Source organism: Caloenas nicobarica, chromosome Z (genome assembly GCF_036013445.1).
Source record: "Caloenas nicobarica isolate bCalNic1 chromosome Z, bCalNic1.hap1, whole genome shotgun sequence".
In the NCBI taxonomy this organism is placed as follows: Eukaryota; Metazoa; Chordata; class Aves; order Columbiformes; family Columbidae; genus Caloenas; species Caloenas nicobarica.
The window spans coordinates 36792034-36815993 of NC_088284.1; the positions used below are offsets into that span (position 1 = coordinate 36792034).

General features: G+C 36.3%; 1 protein-coding gene across 5 annotated transcripts in view; it reads right to left on the reverse strand.

Moving 5' to 3' along the window:
- YTHDC2 (YTH N6-methyladenosine RNA binding protein C2) overlaps window positions 1-23960 on the reverse strand; it is a 41277-nt gene that overhangs the window by 9739 nt on the left and 7578 nt on the right. For all 5 annotated transcript variants that reach the window (XM_065657615.1, XM_065657616.1, XM_065657618.1 and 2 more), the window contains exons 6-28: window positions 21469-21571; window positions 20121-20277; window positions 17833-17940; window positions 16689-16837; window positions 16157-16292; window positions 15666-15792; window positions 14450-14515; window positions 13278-13456; window positions 13007-13103; window positions 12834-12921; window positions 12660-12740; window positions 11686-11768; window positions 10627-10732; window positions 10358-10477; window positions 9731-10003; window positions 9048-9174; window positions 8357-8562; window positions 7542-7737; window positions 6311-6420; window positions 4501-4793; window positions 3906-4083; window positions 2649-2852; window positions 648-830 (exon numbers count right to left, since the gene is read on the reverse strand). In XM_065657615.1, coding sequence (XP_065513687.1) covers window positions 648-830; window positions 2649-2852; window positions 3906-4083; window positions 4501-4793; window positions 6311-6420; window positions 7542-7737; window positions 8357-8562; window positions 9048-9174; window positions 9731-10003; window positions 10358-10477; window positions 10627-10732; window positions 11686-11768; window positions 12660-12740; window positions 12834-12921; window positions 13007-13103; window positions 13278-13456; window positions 14450-14515; window positions 15666-15792; window positions 16157-16292; window positions 16689-16837; window positions 17833-17940; window positions 20121-20277; window positions 21469-21571 — 3370 coding nt within the window. The remainder of the gene's footprint in view (window positions 1-647; window positions 831-2648; window positions 2853-3905; window positions 4084-4500; window positions 4794-6310; window positions 6421-7541; window positions 7738-8356; window positions 8563-9047; window positions 9175-9730; window positions 10004-10357; window positions 10478-10626; window positions 10733-11685; window positions 11769-12659; window positions 12741-12833; window positions 12922-13006; window positions 13104-13277; window positions 13457-14449; window positions 14516-15665; window positions 15793-16156; window positions 16293-16688; window positions 16838-17832; window positions 17941-20120; window positions 20278-21468; window positions 21572-23960) is intronic.

Here is a 23960-nt window from a genome sequence, read left to right on the forward strand (position 1 = left end):
TTCTCATTCTTACAGTATGTTCCTTTTCTCATTCTTAGAAGTGGAGAGGTTTTGGGGAAGTACTAAGAAGATGATACAAAAAGTTTAGCTCTAAAATCTCATATCAGGGAGCTATTTTGGGAGGGAGAATGCAGAAACTGCCATAAAGAACTCTTGTGCCAATTCTTTTCCAGCTTTTGTAGCTGCATTTAGCTATAACAGATTGGACAACTGTCCTAAGCTTTATCCTACCTCAAATCTCAGGATTCTCTTCAGTCTTTACAGGAAACTCAAAGCTATAATTTTGAAGAGTCATTTGGGTGCAATGGACTCTCTTGGGGAGCAACTATGAACCATGAAAGTAACAAGTCTCCAGAATGAAAATTACAAATTCCAAAAAGGTTTATTTTTGGAAGCACTGAGTATTAAATCTTTTTTTCTTCTTCTTCTTAAACACATACTAAGCAAGAAACTCCTTTGATTTTATAAAAAAGCCTCTGTTACTTCAACAGTAATGCATTAGCAGAATGTATAATGTGGCTCAATGAACTGCGATTCAGATTAACAGATATATGAGGACAGTTGAGATAAATGTCAAGGATAAACAAGCTAATAAACAACACATGGTTCTACCAAGTAAAGAAGACTTTAGAAGAGAATAACATTACCTGGCTATCTCTGCTTATTTGTACTTTCTTATTGTCATTCCAAGGGTTGAGCAAATGGTGTGCAAACTGAAAAGGAATGCTTTCTTTTCGGATCCACTCCACCTTGAATACACCTCCAAAAACAGCACATCCCCAGTCCTGACTTTTCTCGCACCCTATCTCTGAAGCCATTCTAGCAAAACCCTGGAGCAAAAATTGAAATACGAAAGGAAAGACAGAGTGCATCTGCTTAGGTTGGAATTCAATAAATGACCAGACTTCATATGAAACTTTCAAATTAGTTTCAAAATGATCCACACACTCTCCCCCATGAAGCTGGATCTTTAAAAATGTTTACATTTAGAAAGTTAAAAGAAGTATCATTTGTTTTTCCACTTCAAATACGCCTTCTAGAGTTTGAACACAGACAATGTCTCTTCATCCCTCACAAAGGGACAAAAGGGTTTTTTAAGCTTTGTAACAGAGGCTGAAAAGGTGTAAAAACATTTGAAGCATAAACAATCAAGATGAATGTTCCACTACATAATAATCCATTAGCTGTTCCTTGTTAGTTGTAGATATTTCTTGCAGAAATTCATTCCTTCCTTCCCATATTCCCCCCATGTTAACAAACTTTCACGCAGAATCAAGAGACTGTAGCTGTTCTTCAAAGAAAGAAGTCTAAGTTGCTTTTGTTTCCTTCTTCAATGAAGCAGGAAGAAATTCCAAGACAAGTATTCAGAAAGAAAATGAAAGAAACCCCAAATCCAAGATTGCTTCCGACTAACTTAAAGACATTCCTACTTGCTCACACACCAAACAAAACCAAACAAGACACCACACACCCAACTTATCAGCTATTCAGACAAATTTATGCCAGATATGACTTAAGAGTTCAAGAGGTGCCAGGCACTACTTAAATTGCCAGTATGCACTACTCTAGTAGGACACACAGTCCTAGACAGCTCAAGCCACACTTAATGGATTTTAATTAATTTCAGGAGAGGAAAAGTAAAAGTGGAAAGAGACACTTGGTACAAGAGAATATGAATAGGAATGTAAATCTCATATTCCTATGAATGCTTGGTGCACTGTTAAAACTGAAAGGGCAAGGCAACATCAACCACCTAAACTCCTGCAGCATGTCCTCCCCTCACAGCTTCCTTCTCTAAGAGCACCAACACAACAGCCCGTTTTCATGGCATGCTGAAAATTACTTTCCAATATTACATCTGCATTTGCCAAATCACTATATGTATATCTCACTGTAATCCTTAAGTGGTACCACCAAGACTATTTGGGCTAGTTAATTAAAGTTAGCTGACTTCTATGAATAGTTTATATAAAAAGAGGTAAGTGGAACTTTCTTTACTGGGAACAACCAAGTTTAGCTCTCTCTACAACACAGCTAACCCACAACTTTGCACTACCAGGTCAAGTCTTTAACTTCAAATTGGCTACCAATTTGTCAACAAATTTTTGACAAATGCCTTGCTAAACTTGAAGTCAAGACACAGCTCTAGAAGAATCATGGCCATGACCTTCCACCTTCCTGACTTCTAGAAACTACAGTTCAGGCAAAACAGATTTTATTAAAATTTGTAATAAAATTATCTGTGAGTTTCCCAGCTTCAGAAAGCCATGACTTAACTGCTTGTTCACTTACAATATTTATTTTGGCATGCAGAGAAGAGAGCAGCAATCCCCTGCTTTGTTTGGATTTGTTTGTTTACTTTGTTGTTGTTTTAAACAATCGATGCAGGGTATAAACATTATTCTGACTCAAGATGTTTGGAGGCAATTCGGTCTTAGCCTTTGAGTGACAAACTGAGTTAGCTAAAAGAGTGCATTTCAGAGAAGAACAAAATACACTTTTCCTCAGCAACCAGACACATTTGCTTGCTACTCCACTGATTAGAAGGTCAGACGTCACAAGCAAAAACCTCCATCCTACACAGTTATTTGCTGCACTCTCCTAAACCATCAACCAAAGCTAATATTTAGTATTAACCACGGACTCACCTGAAAGTGTCCAGACCCTTGAACAGAAAATATCAAGTAAACCATGCCACTCTCCCAAAAGGCTCTATTTAGCTTTCGTTCATTACTTGGCGTAGTAGACCATATACCTTTCTGCTGAGAAATATCGATATTTTGCAAGTTGCTGCTTTTCATTATGAAGTACCGAACTGGCATATTTGGTCTTGGTGAAGGAGATTTGGAACCCTGGAAAAATTAAATACAATTAAGCTACAGTAAAATAAACCAGGCTTTGGTTCTAAAGTTTTACACACGTGAAGACAGAAATCCCTTGACTGCACTCCCACCTTCCTTCCCCAGATTCTACAAGAAACACAGAATCTAGTAGCAGGTTCTGTCTGAATTGGTTTTTAAATGTATTGCACATCTATTTTATATTTTTAAGCACTTTCCAAAATCGTAATTCACTCATGAGGGGAAGCAAACAAGTACAGCAGAACTGGCCTAAGTAGTCTAGTGATTAATCACAATCCTTTGAAGTCTGACACACCTTCAGGCGACACAAAATCAATCATTCTAGACTATAGCCTGAAGCACACTACTCACATTTCCACCTTCAGGAAACATAAGCTTTCTCCCCTTTACATTGGCTGAATTTAAAAACTCAAAGGCTTAAGAGGAATTACTAAATCCTGCAATGAGTCCATGCCTAGAGGAACAATGGGTTGTTTTCCTCTCAGCAATCTGTTCCGTATTACTGCAGTTTACTATTCAAGTACAGAGGCAGAATTATGCCAATAACCTCACTAAAAATGTGTGCTTTGTTAAAATAACTGCCACAAAAAAGCAAGCAGTCATAACAAGGCAGATAACACAAAACTTAAACACAATCACTAACAATGTATTCTATTACAGAAATAGAGGGAGAATCCAAAAAAAAAAATCAGAAGTGCATGGACTGTATAATAATTTAGAAAAAAAAACTAATATACCTTCACTACTTATTCTATCAAGTTTAAAAAAAAAACAACTGATTTTTTTTACTTCAGATGGCCTTACCTCAGTAGTCTGCAAAGAAAAATAGTTTTAATGTATTAAACTAGCATAACAAGGATACATAGTCTAGATTTTAAGTTCCAGAAAGAAATAAGTATTATGCAGCTCTTAAAAATGAAAATTTAAGTTATGTTCTTAATTTATTGATATAATACCTGATAATTCTTGAAAGATATCAGGAAATCTATTTCTGAAATTCTACTCATTTTGAAGAGTGGGGTAGTTTGTTTAAGAGAACTTTACCTTTCCAGATATTGGAGAAGAAGGACTGGTGCAGGGACTAGGGTAGCTACTGCTGTCTGTAGACTTCACTGATGATTGATCTGACCTGTCATCTGAAGTTCGTTTGGAGTGCAAAATTTTTTTTTCTTTGTGCTTCTTTGGCTGGTGAAGCACAGGAGGCGTTGATTTCATTAAAACTCTAAAAAGTAAAGGTAGATACAAGACGTACCAGGATTTTCATAAATGCACACAGGACAATTTATATCTACATATCAGCCTATTGCATGACTACATCTATTACAGTTATTCCATAATACATGAAACACTAACTAAAAAAAATACCGATCATGCGTTGGTTTTGAATGATAGGCTTAAACTTCTGCTACTTCTTCCCAGAGATGAAAATTCATATTCCTGACTGCTCTCAAAAACAGCAGGCACACATATGAAATACTTCTCAATGACACCACAACTTCAATGCAGCATAGGACAATATCGGTTCTTTCAACTGGGTTTCTACAATTTCTTCTTTTTTATTACTAGCAGAAATTCAAGTCATGCTTCTATAGCTAAATAAATTACAACTTACAGTTTCTAGAGTATCTCAAAAGCTTACTTTTCAGCATTAGAGGAATCATCAGAGAATTCAGTTTCTGCTGAGCTTTTTCTACTGTTGGTTGACCTCCAGGTAGATGCTAAAGGAAGTTCTTCAGAAGTCATAGGTCTTGGTCTCTGACCAATTCCTGAAGGCTGCTGCAAACCGGCAGACTGTTCTTCAGTACTTAAAACAGCTGTAATTGCTCTTACAGTTGTTTCATCAGCTTGAGACCATGGTTTAGAAGGAGCTCGCATATGACGCAGAAATAAGCTATGCCACTTCTGCCTGAGTTGCAACAGCAAACCAGCAGCCTGTAATGAATTTCAATTCTGTTAATGGCTAATAAAGATTAGATCAGGCAGGTAAGGGTACCATACATCTTTCCTATCAGGCAGCATCTGGCATTCTAAAATGAAGAGGGTCCAAGCTGAAAGGTAAGACTAAAGTGCTGCGGAGAGGGAGAAAACTCCACATGTAAACTAAGCTGTTATCTTTTCTTTCCTCAGGTGCAAGATCATTTTTAGAACATTCTACTTCATTAAGCTCTGCACCAAAATTAAAATCACACTGTAAATCCACAGGATTTTTTTTACTTTAAAATTTTATCATTAAAAAAAAAATCCGTTCACCCTTTATGCCCTTCCTCTCAATTCAGTCTGTATTCATGTACTCTTGCTTCCTACCTGAGGGAAAAGAGCTCTAAGTGACATTTTTCTCATGCAGCCTTCTGCTCAAATTAGATGACTGAAATTAGAAGACTATAGTTTTATTCCCATGTCAATAGTAATGCTTCCTTTCTTTAAAAAAAAAAAAAAAAAAAAAAATCACACTTTGGAGCATCTCTTCAAGAGACAGTATTGTTATTAGATCTGTTAAGTCCCAGTGTTTCATAGCCCATAAACTACTCTACCTCCTACCACAGTCAGCACTTCTGAACAACCTGAAAATTTCTATCTTCAAAAGGTGTTTTTCCCTTTTTCTTATATCTGACAACAACTTCCTTTCAGCAACTCCCAACTTCCAAGTGCTCCCTTTTGATCCAACTTTAGTCATCCTCTTAGAGAAGGAAATACACAAGATGTCATTGTGACTGTTGACTCAACTCCTGCTCAGATTTTGGCTAACGCGGCTCATGCTAAGGCCTGTGTGTGCTGGAAGCAGCGCCAGGTGAAAGTGAGAGCACCATGTGGCAGGACGGTGGCCAGAAAGAGCTAAAGGGCCATTACGCAGCCACTGTCACTTGCAGCTTGCTGTTTCCTGCAGTCATTATCTTTTGTCTGGCAGTTTTGTCAGAATCTCCTGATTTATGTAAACGGTACAGACCAAACCTCCAAGCTGGGAGGTACAAAACATCAGGTTACCAAAAAAGCTTCTCAAACGGATCCAACAACAGCAGGACTGCTGAGGCTTTTGTGCTTCCCAGTGTGACAGAGGGGATGCCCACATTGTGATGGAGGAGGAAGGATGAGCACTCCGTCTGCTCGGTAACTAATCCTTTTTTTCTTTTTGTTCATAGGTGCACAAGTTAAGAGTCACAGGTTATTAGTTATGAAACCTTATGACCTGAATAGTGAATAAGTGAAGTCATGTGATAGACTAGACTGGGCACAAGGGGATTGAGTCCCTGTTCGTTTGTTGTGTTTCTTAATGAGTTCATGAAATAAAGGTGAAATCACAGTGCATTGTCCTGTATATTTGAGAGACTCAAATAGACTGTGACAGCAATTCTCACAGAAAAGTCTTAGTTACCCAAATTTTCAGAAATCTTTTTAGGAAGACGTGACATAAGTATCCTTCTACGAGAATCAAGCATTGAAGTGATACCTACTTCAGGTTCCAGCCTCAGATGGAGCCATTCATCTAGCTTCAGTACTGCCAAATTCGTGGTAGCTTTGTCCTCCACCTCACTATCACTGTTATCACCAGGTACCGCATCCTCTGAATTAAATATGAAAGGTGGATTAACATTTCCGTATTATTTCCATTAACATACAAAAAACCAAACACTACTGTATTACCAGAAATAAACCTATTTTCGTTCTACATTTTTTTAAAATGTAAGAATTTGTCAAATTGCTTTATATTTTTGGCAAATAGCCCTCAGTGAAAGTCTTTGCTTCAGTTTGCAAACTCAGATATCCAGACCTGCTGAGGGCCCTGCTATGTAAGTACCTGTATTGATGTGATCTGACTGACTCCTGTACCTTCATCAATATGAACGAGCCACCACCAAATTTTGCCTGAAGCTGTTTGCAAAACCACACAATGCTTTATTTCCTAGTAAAACAGCAGGTTTAAAGACCCATTAAGAAAAAGATATTATATATACATATGGCTATTGAGTAGGATTCTTATTTTTTAAAGTGCAATTTGATCAGCATAAACACTATTATAAGAGGAACATCTTAAGAGCAAGACAGGAAATCTTCAAAAATAACTTGGACTCTTAGATTCAAACCAATATTTCTAGAGAACTGACATCAGGATAGGTTATTTTTCTTCTATCCCTACAGCATTCTATTTAAATTTTAGAAAAAGGAAAATTCTACGTACTCCTTATTAATTCTACCTCATAGTACAGCTAATTGTCATTAAAATTTATCAGTAAAAAATAATCTTTAAAATGCATGTTTCCGCTGGAAGCAATGGGAGTATTTGCCTTATTGACAGTTTCTAAACTATTCTTCATCTTGAGTAATCTGGTTCACACTATCAAATAAACTAGTCTCTAGAAAAAAACATATATACTACACTTTTAAGCATTAGTACTCTCATTACACATTTTGTTTGTATGTTTTGTTTCATTACAAACTATACTGTAATTTCTGAGACTTCAGAACTATGGAAGTGTAGTTTCCAGATATAGATCTACAAGGATTCACAAAACTTTACATTTATTACTGAGCCTATAAACTATTCTTGAACAGCTACAAGAAATAGAGCTCTCTCATTTTAACAATTAGCCAATACACATGTTAAATATTCTTGAAAAATAAGCCTTCCATACCAGATACTAGTACATACCAAGAGAAACATTCCAAATCCAAACCCCACTGTACCTCGAAAGGATGAAGGTTCCTGCAAAGCATTACTTGGCAATCTAGCCGGTCCACAGAACAGTGACACAGTGACAGGTGTTACAACAGAACAGCATCTGATATTTGCTATCCTGTGAGCTCTCGTCATTTCATCATATATAACCCAATCTGTAGGGAGAGCCTGAATGGCTGCAGCTTGCCCATTTGCTGGGGGAATCTGTGCAAAAGCAAGGAAGACTAGGCTATTTCAGCCTCCATTTGTAATTAAAGTTAATTTTACCATTTTTTATTCTATATATGTAGAAATAAATACATAAATATTTATACACACATAAACTTATACACAGAAACAAAAAAGAGAGAGGTAATTCAACCAGACTCATAAATTATCCTACCACCTTCAAAGAAAATATTTTGCTTTAAAAACAAACCTTCAACAACAACAACAAAAAAACAAACCAAAAAAAAAACCCGCACCAAAAAAACCAAAACCAAACCAAACCAACACCACAAAACCCACACAGTTTTGGAGCAGAACTTCTTCCTGTTATGAGCAGGGATTGTCACATCTTTAAAACAGTTTCATAACTATTTTTTTTTGCCATTTTGTCTCGTTCCATCTACAAGAAGGACTAACTGAAATATGTTTTGATGAAATAATATTGGAAAAAATAAACCAACTTCAATTATTTACTTTGTCAACTGCCAGGAAAAATATTTTCTGAAAATGTAGTGTTTAATATACATGCTGCTTTCAAAGTACTGATGACTATGAAGAGACATTTCACAGAGTATATTGCTCTTTTTTGTGAACTATAAATCCCAAATGATTTTACCTTTTTATATTGAGGCTGACTAAGAACAGAGGTAGGATGAAATCGCACTTTCTTCTCCTTTGGTCCAGTCAAAACCAGGTTTTCTCTGTCTACATGCACGAGATTGGGATACATCCCAGCCACTAAAGCAGCTTTAACTACAGCCCAGTTCTCAGAGTTAGTATTAACATCTCTAATATCAGCTCCTCCTCTGGCTCTAACAAAACCTGAAGAAAGGAGAGGACAGAAACGTGTGATATTTAATTGTATTTGAGACTACTTTTTCACTTCTCAAAAGGAATTAAAAAAAAAAAAAAAGTTGCATTTTTCACCACTACCAGCCTTAACAGCACCAAGAAGAAATCAGTATACTGAAGTCTTTCTTGATAAGGGGTTTTATACTAACATAGAACAGAATTACTTTTTACAAGGCAAAGACATTTCATATGGACATCATTTAGAACGTAAAAATCCAAGGAAACACATTACGCACTGAAAGCCAATGGCACGTGGAACAATCAGGTGCTTTCAGTTACATCAGCTGCTCCCCAGCCACACTTCCCCATTCAGCACCTGCAGGGTGCCCAGAATGAATGTGTGCTAGTCTGTTCCAAATTAAGGAAGGAAAATTACACCAGTGAACACTATTCTTGTTACAATGTGTAAACACTTGACTCCAAAACTACATTAAAATTTTTTCTAAGCTATTTACCTGAGGCTCTAAGCTGGCCAAGCAATTGTGTTCTCATTCCTATGATGATTTCCATCGTGGCTTGAGATAGAAAGTTCTTTTCACAGAAGGCTCTCTCCCAGCCATCACTGCGTGCCTTCTGCCATGCCTGTAAAGAATATTTTTTTCCATTTCCCTATTAATTAGATTAGCTAAAAATTACTAATTTCACTTTTCATTTTACTTTTTTAAAAAATAACATTTACCTCAATAAAACGAAGGCAGAAACCATTCTGAAAGAAATGTATCAAACCAAATTTTTTTCTTCTGGTTAAGTACTAGATTCTTTCTACACGTTCTCTAAATTAACATAACAATCATTATGTTAAATCATTGTATTATAAAGATTGCTAACTTACTATAAACATAATTATATCAAGATAATTACTTTAAGTTATCGGTGTAGCAAGATATAAAGTGGCACCTTGTTGGAACACTCAGGATTTAACCAGATTTGAAAATAAAAACAAAAAGATCTGACAAAAAGTGTTCCTTCACAAATGTGTAAGCCCAGTAAACACAGGAAAGCTACTAGGCAAAAATAACGTTTCTTCTCTAAGGACTTTGTCATAGTCTATCATTCTACATCCAGCTTGACTGGTACACCATTTACTTTGATATGCGGTTTATTGTGATTAGTACTCTATCTGAAAAAGAAGTAATACCTGGAAAGCCCTGAGAAGCGCCATATGGTCACTAAATGTTCCTGCAGTGAAACGTTTTCTACACAGCATGGCTGCACGCTTTTGAGAGGCCAGTGTAGGTAGGACAAAAGGGTCTCGATACGCAAGAGTGCAAGCAATGGTAAGAATAGGATCCAGGCACTTCAAAATAACAGCACACAACACCATTTTACCAAGGTGTGGTTCTACTGGTAATTCAGTGAGATGATAACCAAGTTCAGTGAGGTCTTCCCAAGGATCCATGGCATCTATTGTCTGTTAAAAAAAAAAAATAAAAAAGGGAAGGAGGGGGAAGTAGACAAAGTTAATTTACAATAAAAGCAGAAAGTACGTGAATACTGAACATTAACTAGACTTGTTTCCAAATGCTAAGAAAGCTAGTCAAACTCTTTTAACAGTTTGAGATGAGACTTTTAAGCACTCTCCTCCCTCAGCATGGAAAAATACATCCACACACAAAAAAAGAAAACAGAAAACACTCAAAAATTCAAAGCATCCTTAAGTAACTAAAGAGCAGTCTCATTACAAATAAAACTCAGTAAGATATGTTGCTACACCACAAATAGAGAATCAAATACAATTCCCATCTAAATCTGTTCCTTTGCTGACCTTAAGCATTTGCACAGCATTTCTCACTATTAAAGCTGGTGGCGGATCAGGAGCTTTCATAAGGAAGTCGACAATTGGACAATTAACTGGAGCCAGAAGTTTTGTGTGTAAACAAAGCTCCTGCAAGTCACAAAGAAAAAAAAAAAAAGAAAACAACACAGACTGTTAAGATGGGGAGGTGGAGTGTAAAAATGACCTTTTTTGAGAAATAGTGTGGTTGCATGATAATACATTTTTTTAGAAGTTATAACTTCTGACCAAACACGCACCTGAAGTGGCATTCTTAGAAGTTCTGGAGTCTGAAATTCCAGCATATTCTGAAATCGGAGCCTACTGAAGAGACGAAAACAGACTCCAGGCTGACAGCGCCCAGCCCTTGAAAATAAAATGCAGGAAGTTGTTGAAAATTAGAATTTCTTAAGATATACACACACAAACTTAGAATGGAAATGCAGAAATAGCAGGCCTAAAGAAAGAGATAATTTTGTCATTCAGTGTAAGTCCCACATATGAGGTGAGAGTTTTCCAGTACATGGATTATTTTTAGTATGAAAAATTTGTTATTATCATTTTACCTCAACACTGAAAGATTTGCAGAAACAAAAATATAGCCTATCTAAAAATAAAGTGATGTGGGTTTTTTGCTAACCTAAGATCCATCCAAATCTCAACTGTCCTTTGCTGTAAGTAATTTAAGTCATAAACTTCATTTCTTCCTCTTTACCTCCCCCAAATGGTTCAAGTCACGCTGGGAGTAAAACGTAGAATAAAGAACTCATGATCAAGGGGACAGAGACAGTAAATGCTCACATTCCTGCAGCTCAATGTCTATATAATATTATCAAACATGGGGATTTGTTGCTCTTAATACATATCCTCTTAGGCTTCCCCCAGTGACTCCAAAACTACATTAAATGTCTCAATGTCTCCTCTAATACAGGGATGACGAGGTATCAATTAAAAACTAACAACAGGCAGCCCTTTGCCCAAATCAGTCGTGAAACAACGTACTGGACACTGTGGCTGCCGCTGCTACATGGGAGAAAGAGGAAGGAGAACAAGCTTATGGAGGGAAAACAACTAGATCTGATGTAAGCTTTAGGAAATTCCTGAGTATTGGTTTTCTACAACTTGGGAAATGACTCCAAGAAAATACAGGCTGACCCTTACTCTTCTGCAGAGAATTAGCATTGGCCATTGCTCCACACAATACCGGACTAGGCTAGTAACCCCACCCACTGTGGCTGCTGTTATGCTGTGTACTTCACCCTTAAAACACAGGACAGTGCATGTTTGCAAAACAAAATACAGTATGAAGCACTTATTACCTGCCTTTTCTCTGGATAGCACTGGCTTTTGATATCCACACCATTTTTAGCATTGTAACACAACTCAGTGCATCAAAAGACATCTATAAAAGCAGAGCAAGGATCATAAAACCAAGATTGAACAGGGTACATGAAATAAGAGTTACTAATGATTTAGATCATCAACAGAAGTTCTCTTAAATAATAATAATAATAAGCACCAGCAGCTTCTGGCACAAAAGTATGTTCTAAGGTACTTGGTTTCAAGTGAATTTATGCTACAATATCTTTGTGCTACACAGCTTTCTAAATTCAACTTTTCTAGACAATAGGTAATTTTAAGTCAATAAAAGACATGGACTGTGTGTTATATTCAAGTTTTCCTCTTTGCCTCACTTGGAAATTTTGTCCTTATTTTTTTGCATTTGATGCAAAATTACAAAAAAAAATTAGTATTACCATGAGAACTTCAGAAATTCGGTGTGCCTATCTCCTACGAAATCCAATTCTATTTTCTAAGCTGGGTCTTAAACTGCCTCATTATGTTCTCTCACTTTTCTTGAACAAATAATTAGGGAATGGGCATTCAACACACAAAAACCAATGCCTAAAAACTTAACGAATTAGGCTTGGGCTGCATACAATAGCAAGACAAATGGAACTCTCAGTGTTCTCTAAGTCTCAGGAAGATGGTGGTCTGAACTGACAGACTTGTTTAAAAAAAACCAAAACAGATATACTAACTTAAAAAAAAAAGTAGATCTATCGATAGATCAACTTGCAATAGCTTTTACAGGGTTTTTAAACAGCTAGCTATTTAAAGTACTTGTCATAAAACAAATGGATGTCAAAACTTCTCAGTGAGTTTTGTTGCTTGACATTGCACTAGCTCTCAGCCTACTACAGAAAAAATAGCTCTCCAACATATATGGATAATGTATTTTAAAACAACAATAGAAAGTTCACTTCCCAAGGAAAGCTTAAGCTCATCGTACCTCTTTCATCTTGCCTGAGTCAATAACAAATACAACATCATTGACTGTTATGCTGGTTTCTGCAATATTAGTAGAAAGAATCTGCAATTAAAAAACAAAACGAAACAATAGTAACTGTAAAATTAAAGACAAAATAGACCAATACAATATTTGAAGAAGTCCTCTGATACTTGCTATTTTGCGGATGCCAGGCGGTGGACTTTTAAGCACCTTCTTCTGGTCCAAAGTCTGCATATTTGAATGAAGCATGAAAACCTGGTATCTAATGCAAGACAAAGAACATTTTTTAAGGATCTGTAAAAGAAACAATAAAAACTCAAGACAACCACAGAAACTATAGGTTTTACCTGTGAGCATTATCAGCAAATCTCTTGTCATCAAAAAGAATACGGTCCCTCAGGCTAACTATCTCATCATATCCAGGAAGAAATATTAAAATTGCTCCTGAAAAAGAAATAGGTTTGCAGAGTTAAACAGAAAATTCACTTCAGATATATGTCAGTACTGCATATACTAGCACTCAGAAGGTTTTAGCTATTTCACATTATTGAAAAAAGAGCATAATTCATCAGAAATGGAATCCACAACAATTTATTGGCAGTGTGTGTATATACCTACCAGCATCATAACTATGGCAGATGTTATAAAGTAAGTGCATAATCAGGTCCAGATCCACTTTTTCACTATCAAAACTGTGATGATAAGCTTTCAAGAGTTCTCTGTCCTCTGCACTAAGGTCACTACCAGTACTTTGGACCAAGGAACTTTCATCCAGATTTCCAAATTCCACTGAAGCACTAAAACATACAAATACACAGGCCAGAGTCAAGGCTGTTTGATTTGGGTTTAAATTCATCTATCAATTCAAATTTAGATCACGACCAACAAGACTACTCATCTCAACTTTTAAAGTGTAGCAGAACAGCATCTCCACAGTACTATTACTCCTCACTGACTTAAGTGTTAACCCAGCAAGGCGTGCAACTTCAATTTTTAGTGTTAACTTTAATTTTGTTATACTTCACCAAAACATAACCATAAGCAAATGTGACAGAACTTGAAGTATAAAGACACTCTTTGTTTAACCGTTACAGGAAAAGTATCAGCAAGACTTGTATTTTCCAAAAACTTCACTAGCATAACAGTTAAGCAGGTACTACACTAACAGATACCACACTAGGAGAAAATATTGTAAGATAGGTCTCTACAAAACTGTAACTAAACTATGATAACTGTAAGTTAACGAAAAAACAATTCTTGAATGTCCTAGTGTATATGTTACTCATATAATGTTTCTTTAATATGGCTGTCATATATGAACAATATACAGATAAACACACACATCGGATTTGTTTCCAAAATAAGTATTTTAAATTAAAATGCTACATGGTGTGGAATAGGCCTCTCCTCTGCATTTTTATTTATTCAGAATAGAACAGACTATTTCAGTTGCAGGGGATCTATAACCATCATCTACTTTCAGTTACTATAATCACATCCCGCCTAGATACAAAATCATAATAGGAATGTCCACATCGAGATGATAAACACTAATAATATAAAGGAATTCCTACACCACTAGAACTAAATTTATCCTAGGAGCTGTGCAAACATAATCACTATGACACTGGTATGTTTTTTGAAATATTCCTATGCTCAAATAAATCTTGCTATTTATGCCAGATTTTAAAGCATCAAAAGCTCAAAACTGTTCTGATTAAAAGATGACAAAACAAAAATTCCCCTTCACCACGTTACACAACTGTTTCTGCAAAGTAGTTACAGTTTACCTGTAGGACTCCAACAGGTCGACAACCTCTGTCTGTCCGAAGCACTTAGCCCAGTCCAAAGCCATCCTGAAAGAGTTACATAAAAATCTTCATTAATTTCTCACTTCAAAAGACACATCTGAATAACATGTTCATGAGGAAACAACTAACACCGCACCTTTCTACCACTTTCTGCATTATTGCTTAATCAGTGACATTTTTGCTGGATCTGCAACTTCCCATTTTAAAGTGCATAAATAGGAGTAACAGTTACATGATTTCTGGATAACTGCAACTATTTACCAAGAAAGAATCCCAGCAATACACAGAAGTACATGCAAACATGCTGAACAACATGAGGAAGAAATTGCTCTCCTCACACTGCAGTTACGTCTGTTCTCCTTTTCAACTGCTTTCCTTCCCAAGTTTCTCAAGTAATAGTACTAATTACCGGACTCCTGGAATCTTAATCTTGCCTTATTACAATTATTTACTCTAGTTCCCTGTTTATATGAAGACACAATTCATGGCCAGAAAAATCTCCATTTTTACAGATTCAAAATATTTTTACATGATATAACATATTTGCAGATACAACAATGCAGAGGTCTTTGCACCTCTAAAACACTACTTCTGAATTCAATATAGATTTATAGAATCATAGAAGGGTTTGGGTTGGAAAGGACCTTTAAAGACCATATAGTTCCAATTTCCCTGCCATGGGCAGGGACACCTTCTGCTAGACCAGGTTGCTCAAAGCCACATCCAATCTGGCCTTGAACACTTCCAGGGATGGGGCATCCACAGCTTCTCTGAGCAGCCTGTTCAAGGGTCTCACCACCCTCATGAAGAACTTCTTCCTTGTATCTAAAAGAGTAACCTCTCTTGCGTTAAGAGGTTACTCTATTAAAATAAGAATCATCAAATATTTTGGGTCTAATTCTATCAACTCAGTAAGAAAGGTTCTAATTTTTCTTCTTACCAGTGGGTTAAATCAGGCTCAATGAAACCAAAAGGGTATATCCCATATTCGAGAGTGTTCAATTAAAAATTCGATTTAGAATTTACACAAAGCAATGTGATGAACAGAAGCTGGAAATTGTTTAGACTGTCAAAACCTGTTAGTGCTTACAGTAGTCTTATAAGTTAGTAGATTAGTTTAGATGTTACAGAAATTTCTTTCTCATTTTTATATTGACAAATAAATCTATGTTTCACTTTATCTGTTTGGTTTTACCAGCCATTGGATGATTTCAAGTGGATACTTGCTCCCATACTGATCAGTTGTTCTACTTGACTCAGAAAACCTCTCCCTGAAGCGATCATTAGTGCAGTTGCACTGGTTTCGCTATGTCTATAATCAACTGAGAAGCACAGGAAAAAAAAAAAAAAAAAAAAAAAGATCAGCACAGCCAATATAAACATTGTTATTTTCTCATCTAAATGTAGTATGAATATGACCTTCAAAACCCAGCCCAAAGAGAACTTGTTTTCTCACTTCATCCCATCAGTCACTTTGTGTGAATTTAACTCTGTCTTAGAAACATCTGTCAATACTTCAAAGCAAGTATAACACAAATACAAAATTCATTAATTCTGCTAACTCCATTTTTTCAACAGGCATCAGAATTGAAAGGTAACAACATTTGAAATTGGAGATAAAGCAGCCACAGAAATTCTAGTGATTTTCAGGTTATTTTTTCTTATGCAGTAAGATGAGAAACTTACCACTGACATTTTCAGTTAAAATAAGATGGAACACCTGAGCAAAGGAATCAACATCTTTATGCAACCAGATGTCAGAAAGACAAGAATCCATTTCTTTTATTAGCCATGGTTCGAGGCAATTAACATCTTTTTCAGTCTGAAGAGAAAACACAGTATTAAAAGATTAATATCTTCAAAAAGTTGTCTTTACTCTCACGTATTAGACATGAAGACTTGGAACAGTTTTTGAAGTGACAACCAGAAATACAGCATTCAGGTATCAGTTAGAGCATTTATTGGATCATATGCAAGTACTTTATAGCAAATGGCTAAACTGCCACTGTTTAAACAGAAGCTATGTGCAACCATCATAATTGAAAAGCACACCTTACATAAAGTAGTTCATGCTAATAAAAGAAGGTTTAAAATAAGTTCATATCCTTCTAGAAACTCTACAGCAGAGTTTCAAAACTGTTTAGAAAACAGTTTTTAAATGGATGGTAATAATATAATGCAGATTTCAACATCTCTTCCAACAAAACGAAAAACTTACCGGTTGACTAAATACTGTGTCACCACCATCATCCAACAGATTATACTCTTCAATTGCACTTGGGACAGATCTTTGTCTCTGAGATTCCAGTTTGCTACTATTTTCTTGAGCAGAACACCACTCAGTAAGAGTGCTTTGCTGTTTTTCTTCTAGAATTCATAAAGTAGTTCCAAAAAAAAGTTTTACAGTCATCTTAATTATCCATTGTTTACAGTGATAAAAAAAATACACAAAGTTTTACCTATTCATTCTTTTATTTAATCTAGAATGCTGTTACCAGTCCAACATAAATTCCATGACTAAGGGCACCCAAAGTATACCATTGCAGACATCTGCTACAAAAACAAAGTTAAAAAATACCATTTGGATGCTTAATCCCTTTAGGTCTCCAGTATTCCAATTTACTGCATTCAAATGAGCTTCCTACGTAAATATTTTCTAAACAATTCTCAGTCCAGGTCTTTCTCCAGAAGTGAAATAACAAAATTATATAGCTCCTGCATGCAACAACTCATTTTCACATACAGTAGAAGGAACAGAATAGGACGTCAGTGCCTTAACTGAACTTCACTACCCACAGTGATCAGAGCTGAGCACCACAATAAACGTGCAGTTAGCATCATATGCTATAGCTTTGCTCCCCTCCTCTCCTCTTTTTCTTTGAAAAAAAACCCAGCTATATTAAGTGTGTTAATGCTTCTGGGCTATACATATTAAATACATCTATGTCTGAAGAATGCAGTGAAAAATGTTACTAATAGCAACCACTTCTGTGCAAAATGTACATAATCCAGCCCTCTTCAATACCTGCACTTCAGTTTGCACTCAAAGTCAACACATAGTATCTTCTACTTCTTTAGTTTTAATGTGGGTAAGGCCTCCAATTATATGCAATTCTCCTCTATAACAGTTGAGGAAAATACATTTGTCAATTGAAGGCAAAAATAATGCAACCATTGAAAGAAAGTGATTTTTTTTTTAAGTTACATAATCTACTTCAATAATGTAAACACCAAGAACTTGCTGTCACTAGTCATGTCTCACTTAATATTCTGACTCTGGAATTTTAACAGCCACTCATACTGTTTAGTTGTTCAATCAGTGAGACTCATTCTTAACCCTAACAATTAAGAAGTTCACCCACCTCGCTGTTTCTCTTTTTTGTACTTTACCATCTCTTTGTTTGTATAGCCAGTGCTTCGCAAAATGTCCTCCAAAAACATCTCCTTAACTTCAAAAGGTCTTCCTTGTACTGAAAGCATAAATAGTTCACAAAATATTAGATATTCCCTAGCTTCATTCATAACCTTAATTTTTAAAAGCATTTTTGTAGAGACAAAAACTTATTAGTGCCTGATGTAAGGAATTATTATTTTCCTTGAAAAATCTTGTAAGAGTATATTCACTGGAGATTTTTTCTTAAGATTAGTAGGCCACAAAACAAGACATTTCAAAATGGAAATGTCAGCTGGGTACCTTATTTTTCATTAACCTCTTGAAGCGTTATAGCAAGGGATGCACATGACTGACAGTTTGTCATTGCAATTTTATCAAAATGAGAAGAAGAATATGAACATTTTTCTTTAGGGTTACAGAAAACAATTCTCTGTGTAAGGCTGCCACCTGGATTACAAAACATAACAGTAATTAAGACAGCTTTAGTGCAAGATCCCACAAGCAGACTGCCACCTTTCTATTCAATTACTTTTTTTCTGTGTTTCCTCAATTGCTTTAGCCAAAATTAGATTTCTTTAGTGAGACATTCCAAATGGGCTTTACCTCCTAATAATTTACTCTGATTTCTTTTTCACTATGACTGTTTTCTGGACCTTATTTATGGATATTAAAGGATTCTTTTTCACATTAAGAACTATCTGTATTTTAATTTCTGGTCTCTCAGCAGACATTTGCCATAGCTGAGTTTAAATGACCTAGGACATTCCCCTTCTTCAGACAGAACAAGATACAATTCACATACTTTTACAAGCTGTGGCGGAAGAAGTCTTCCAACACTGATCACAAACTCTGTGTGCTACAGGAATCCACAACTGCTTGGTTTCTGTGGTCAGGATTTTGTCAGCTATATTGCTGGAGGAGGATCAAATCTTTTTCATGACATTAACAGACAAAGTATCTAGACCCTTTTCTTTTCATTCTTAAATTCTCGAAAATGGAAAAAAGAAAGTGTCTTTTCAATTGTGATGAGCCTGTGAAGACTGGTATTGCTAACAGTATAACCACTAAGGTAAACTGGAGAAAAGAGTGTCAGAATTTCCTGAATAACCATATTGATCTAAATGAACAGGAAGCTACAAGAAGAATAAACTGGAAAGCCACGTAACAACTATAACTGAGGTTTCCCCTCTCCAAAAAAATATTTTGGAAAACACTGAAATCATGTGTCACTTCCAGATTCCCGCCTTCAACAAGTTGCAAGTCTCATTTTAATAGCCATAAATTCAGAACTGGGAACTGAAAATAAATACTTTTATCTGGGAAAAAAAAAAAAAAATCAGGAACATTCACTGAAATAAACTGACGATTTGTAGAGAAAATTCCAAATGGGTGATCTTACTCATGTCCTGGGACTGTTGAGCTTAAAAAATGGCTGATGTAGTCTACTTGATTGTTTTGAAAACAGAGCATTTCTCTTAAAGGCATCTTTTCAAAACTTATACTTAGACACCATTGCTGAAAAAGCAAGAGGACTGCAAGGTGCCAGGAAAGGTCACCCATGCAGAAAACTGTCAAGTCAGGAGGGTGAAGAGAAGAACAGCATCTCCCACACATCTATATTTTAGGTCTACTAAAGATCAGCCAAATGAAATCAGCAATAACGATAAATTTTCTTTGCATGTGAATGTAATCTAACTGCAGATCACTGACTCTGAACGTAAATTAACATAAATTGCCAAGTCTTTTCTCAATGTTTACCTCGATTAACAACTAATAAGTTTCCTTTAAAATAAAGAATCACGTGATTAAAGCATGAAAACCCAACTTGGCTAGGACTGTATTTCTGAAGTGACCAGGTACCTGTGTTTGCTCCAGTAACCCATAGCAGTCTCTGTCAGGCCAGAAGAAACAGTATGTACTGGAATGAATTAATCTTTATGACACTTTGTAGATCCTACGGCCTATATCACCATAGACATCAGCACTTTAAGAATCTTTTCCTGCTACTTGAACTGAACGTGTTAGGGGCCAGCGCACCCCTGCACTTACAGAACTTCCTCTGATGAAAACACTGCACTCTGAAGTAGGTGCAAATTGATACCAAACAACAAAAACAATCAACAAAGAACAAGCACTGCTGTAACTCTCAGTGTATTTAGCATGTTCCCTTACTCAGAATCATTTGCTACAGTTTAATAAGATCTGTAAGTCCTAGGGCAGGTATCCTCGGATTGCAGAGTCTACACAAATACTTACTGTGTATTACTGGGCAACTTCCAAAATACCTAATAAAGAGATCGGCATCCAGAGCAGCACTAGAAATAATTAGTTTCAAGTTAGTCTGTTTTTGCAACACATCTCTCAGTTTTATTAACAAGAAGTCACTGAACCTGTCCCTTTCATGTACTTCATCCTATAAGAGAAGGGGAAAAAAAAACAACAGCAAAAGAGAAACATCACAGATCCAAGATTATAACTTTTCACAAATATGAACTCTTTTAAGAACTAAAATATATTAATTTGCTGCTACATTATAGATCCATTAAAATGTGTAAGTTTAGTTTAAGTACGGATTTGTTTAAAAACTATCCAAAAAAAAAATTTAAAAGTTTTATAAAGAGATCAGAGCAGACTGCTCTGTTAATGCATAAGCATTAACATGCACCTTGATTTCAGAGGTTAAAGTGAATTTCTGAAACTTCTCCAATTCTTGTATTTGAATCTCATTTTTAATATAGTGACAAACTGCAAATCCTACCAATAATTTAATAAATTCTCACTTCATAATCGAAGAACTTTTAAAGAAATGTATGATACCATATCATAAGAAAAAAAGTTAGATTGCTTAGATTCATTGAGTCATGCACAAAGCTTATCATCAATTAAGGCACATGACTGATTAATCAATCATCTTTGTTGGTGTGTTCTGCTGGTTTGTTTTATATTATGAACTTAGGAAGCAGGCACCCAAATACAACATTTTTAGGCTGAAGTCAAGGATGTCGAATCATTGTCACACTTTTTTCCGTTTTTGATAAACAGGTAGACACCTCATATTACAACGATTTTTTCTGTCTTCAGCAGTGGAAAACTTACTCTTGCAATAAGTACTCTGGTTCCACTGACTTTCAAACTCCACAACAGGAATATTCACATAATCATGAACAAACACACTGAAATAATTTGCTGAAAGTTATACTACTTATTATATTGAAAACATCTGGGCAAACAAATGGACTGCAAACCTCGTATTGCTAAAACAAGTACATAATACAAGAAATTCTGACACATCCACATTGACTCATATCTACAGAAGCCTCCCTAAGAATTTTCTGCTTTCTGACAGAGGAAATTTGGAAAAATTTAGAGCTCTGTCCTCCACAACTGCATCATGATTCCAAAATTAAATTATTAGCATGAACCTAAACTAAGGTACTTAAAAAAGAGTACATGCTACAATAAAGACTCAGATAGTCTTTAACACTAATTCAGATTCTAACCAAACAAAAACACCCTGAACACTCAGCAAATTAATAAAGAAAACTAGGATCTCATCTGCCATTTAACAGGTAATAAATATTGCTCCATCCAACAGGACTCTTACCACAATAACATGTGTCACTGTTGATAAAGTGCTGTCTCCGGCCATCAGTGTGCGAAGCAGTATGCCATTAGTGCAAAACGTTAACAGTGTCTTTGGAGAAACCCTATTGAACAGTTCATAAAGATACTTCAGTCTTTTGTACCACTTAAAGGCATGCTAGCTTTCCACTACTTACTGAAAATTAAAAGATTAAACAGCTGCTCACCTGACATGGGATTATAGTTCTCTCAGTAAATAATTCATGCATACTACTTGTTTTAAACTGTCTATTCCCAGACAATTCCTAATGAATCTTAGTGCTTATGCTCCAGAACTTCAGACAAGGGATTGATTAACAAAGTGAGAGGCAAATCTATATAAATTAAAAAAGCAAGTGAAAGAGAACCTTGAGAACCTCTCCATGTTATTTAACTTACTAGAAAATTCAGTGTGGAGTGCTTTGGAAAAACAAGTTCCAACTGTTCAGCATATGCTTGGATGTAGTCTTTGTATTTGCCTATACTTGACTGAATCACCAAGAAATCAGCTGATCCTTTTCGAATACTTTCATTTTTCTCTTCAACTATTTCACTATTCTAGTACCTGTGGCAGAGTTAGATATGCAAGTAAAAACGGTGATTGCCACAACTTTCTCCAGCACTGCCACCTTAAGTACTGAAAAGTTCCTTTGTATCATACTCTACAGTCCTCTTCTGGAAGACGAACTCGCTAGTTTATCATATGTGTATTACTTTCCAAGTTCAGAATTCATCCCTCCTTTCAAAAATCCTCTTACGCATTAAATTCAGAGAAAAGACCCAAGATGGAAATGCTTTACCCATCTCTACTCTTCTCGACAGCCTTCTAGAAATCATCATTGCTGTCTAATAGTTAATAAAACTTAAAAAATTAAGACTCCCACATTACCGTAAACACCTCCATCCCACATCTTTTTTTGCTCAGAGTTGGAAATATTGGCATCTCTCCCTTTTGCTCTCCCTCTTAAAAGAATCTATTTATTCTTCTGGAGAGATCAAGAAGATCTTGAGGACATTTGCCAATGACACCAAAATGAGTGGGGAAATGGACACTTTGGAAGGGAGAGCTACCCTGCGTAGGTTGGAAGAATGGGCTAACAAGAACCTTAGGAAGTTCAACAAGTACAAGTGTAAGGTCTTGCACCTGGGAAAACACAGATGCCAGCCTGTGCTGCACTCCTGGATTATCTGGCTGGGGAGCAGCTCTGTGGAAAGGAACCTGGGGGTCCTGGTGGACAACGAGCTCAATATGGGTGAACAGTTTGTTGCTGCAGCCAAAAAGGCCAAGAGGATGCTGAGCAGCATTAGCAAGGCCATCAGCAGCAGACACAAATAAGTCATTATGCAGCTCTAGTCAACGCCTGTCGGCCACACCTGGAATACTGACTTTAATTTTGGTCCCTGCTATGCAAAAAAAAATACGTGGACAGGCTGGAGAGGGTCCAGAGAAGGATCACAAAGACAATCAAAGGATGGGAAACTGTCACATGAGGAAAGGCTGAGAGAGCTGGGCTTGTTCAGCCTTGAGAAAAGAAGGCTTAGGGGAGACCTCAGCACCATGTTCCAGTATTTAAAGGGTGGCTACAGAGCAGATGGAGACTCCCTTTTTACAAGGAGGCACATGGAAAAGATGAGGGGTAATGGGTGCAAGTTACTGCTAGGGAGATTCTGATTGGACACAAGAGGGAAATTTTTCAGGATGAGAACAATCAGCCATTGGAAAAACCTTCCCAGGGAAGCGGTGGACTCCCCAACATTGGACACTTTAAAGATTCATCTGGACAGGGTGCTGGGCCATCTTGTCTAGACTGTCCATTTTGCAAAGAAAGGTTGGACCAGGTGATCCTTGTGGTCCCTTCCAACTTGGTATTCTATGATCTGTGCTTCTTCTTAAGCAGGAATTTCTGCACTGCTTCCAATAATTCTTCCATTTTGAGCTGACCTATACTGTGTTCTTCTTCGGTCAGCATAGTACTTCCATTCATTTATCATCCACCTTATTTACAATTCATTTTTACTAGCTCTTCTAATCTCTTAATAACCTTTTGAGCTTTTGTACACATAGTCAAATTCTTCTTTAACTTAGCTGTTTTGTTCAAGTGCATCCATTTTCACTAGTTACAAGGTATCTTCGTCCATATCAGCAACATAACCTGCTGTACCTTTTGCCATCTTCTCACATCCCAACTGCTGCCCATTCCTGGAACTCCCACTATCTACACAGTTCAAAACTACAGAAAATGCACGCAGTCTTCAGACTTCCATCCATTCCTGCTTTAGAAACAAATACCTCAGGTGACCTAGAAATCTCTACTTTTCTATCACTTCATGCTTTAAACATAAAAGCTGAAACAGAGTAAATCTAACCCAAACTAGATATGTAAATAATGCTCAACTTTATCATCCACTTTCAAATTTTGCTTTTTTTCCTTTATGCCATCTATGAACTCTCACTGTTTAGCACTTGTTAGAGCA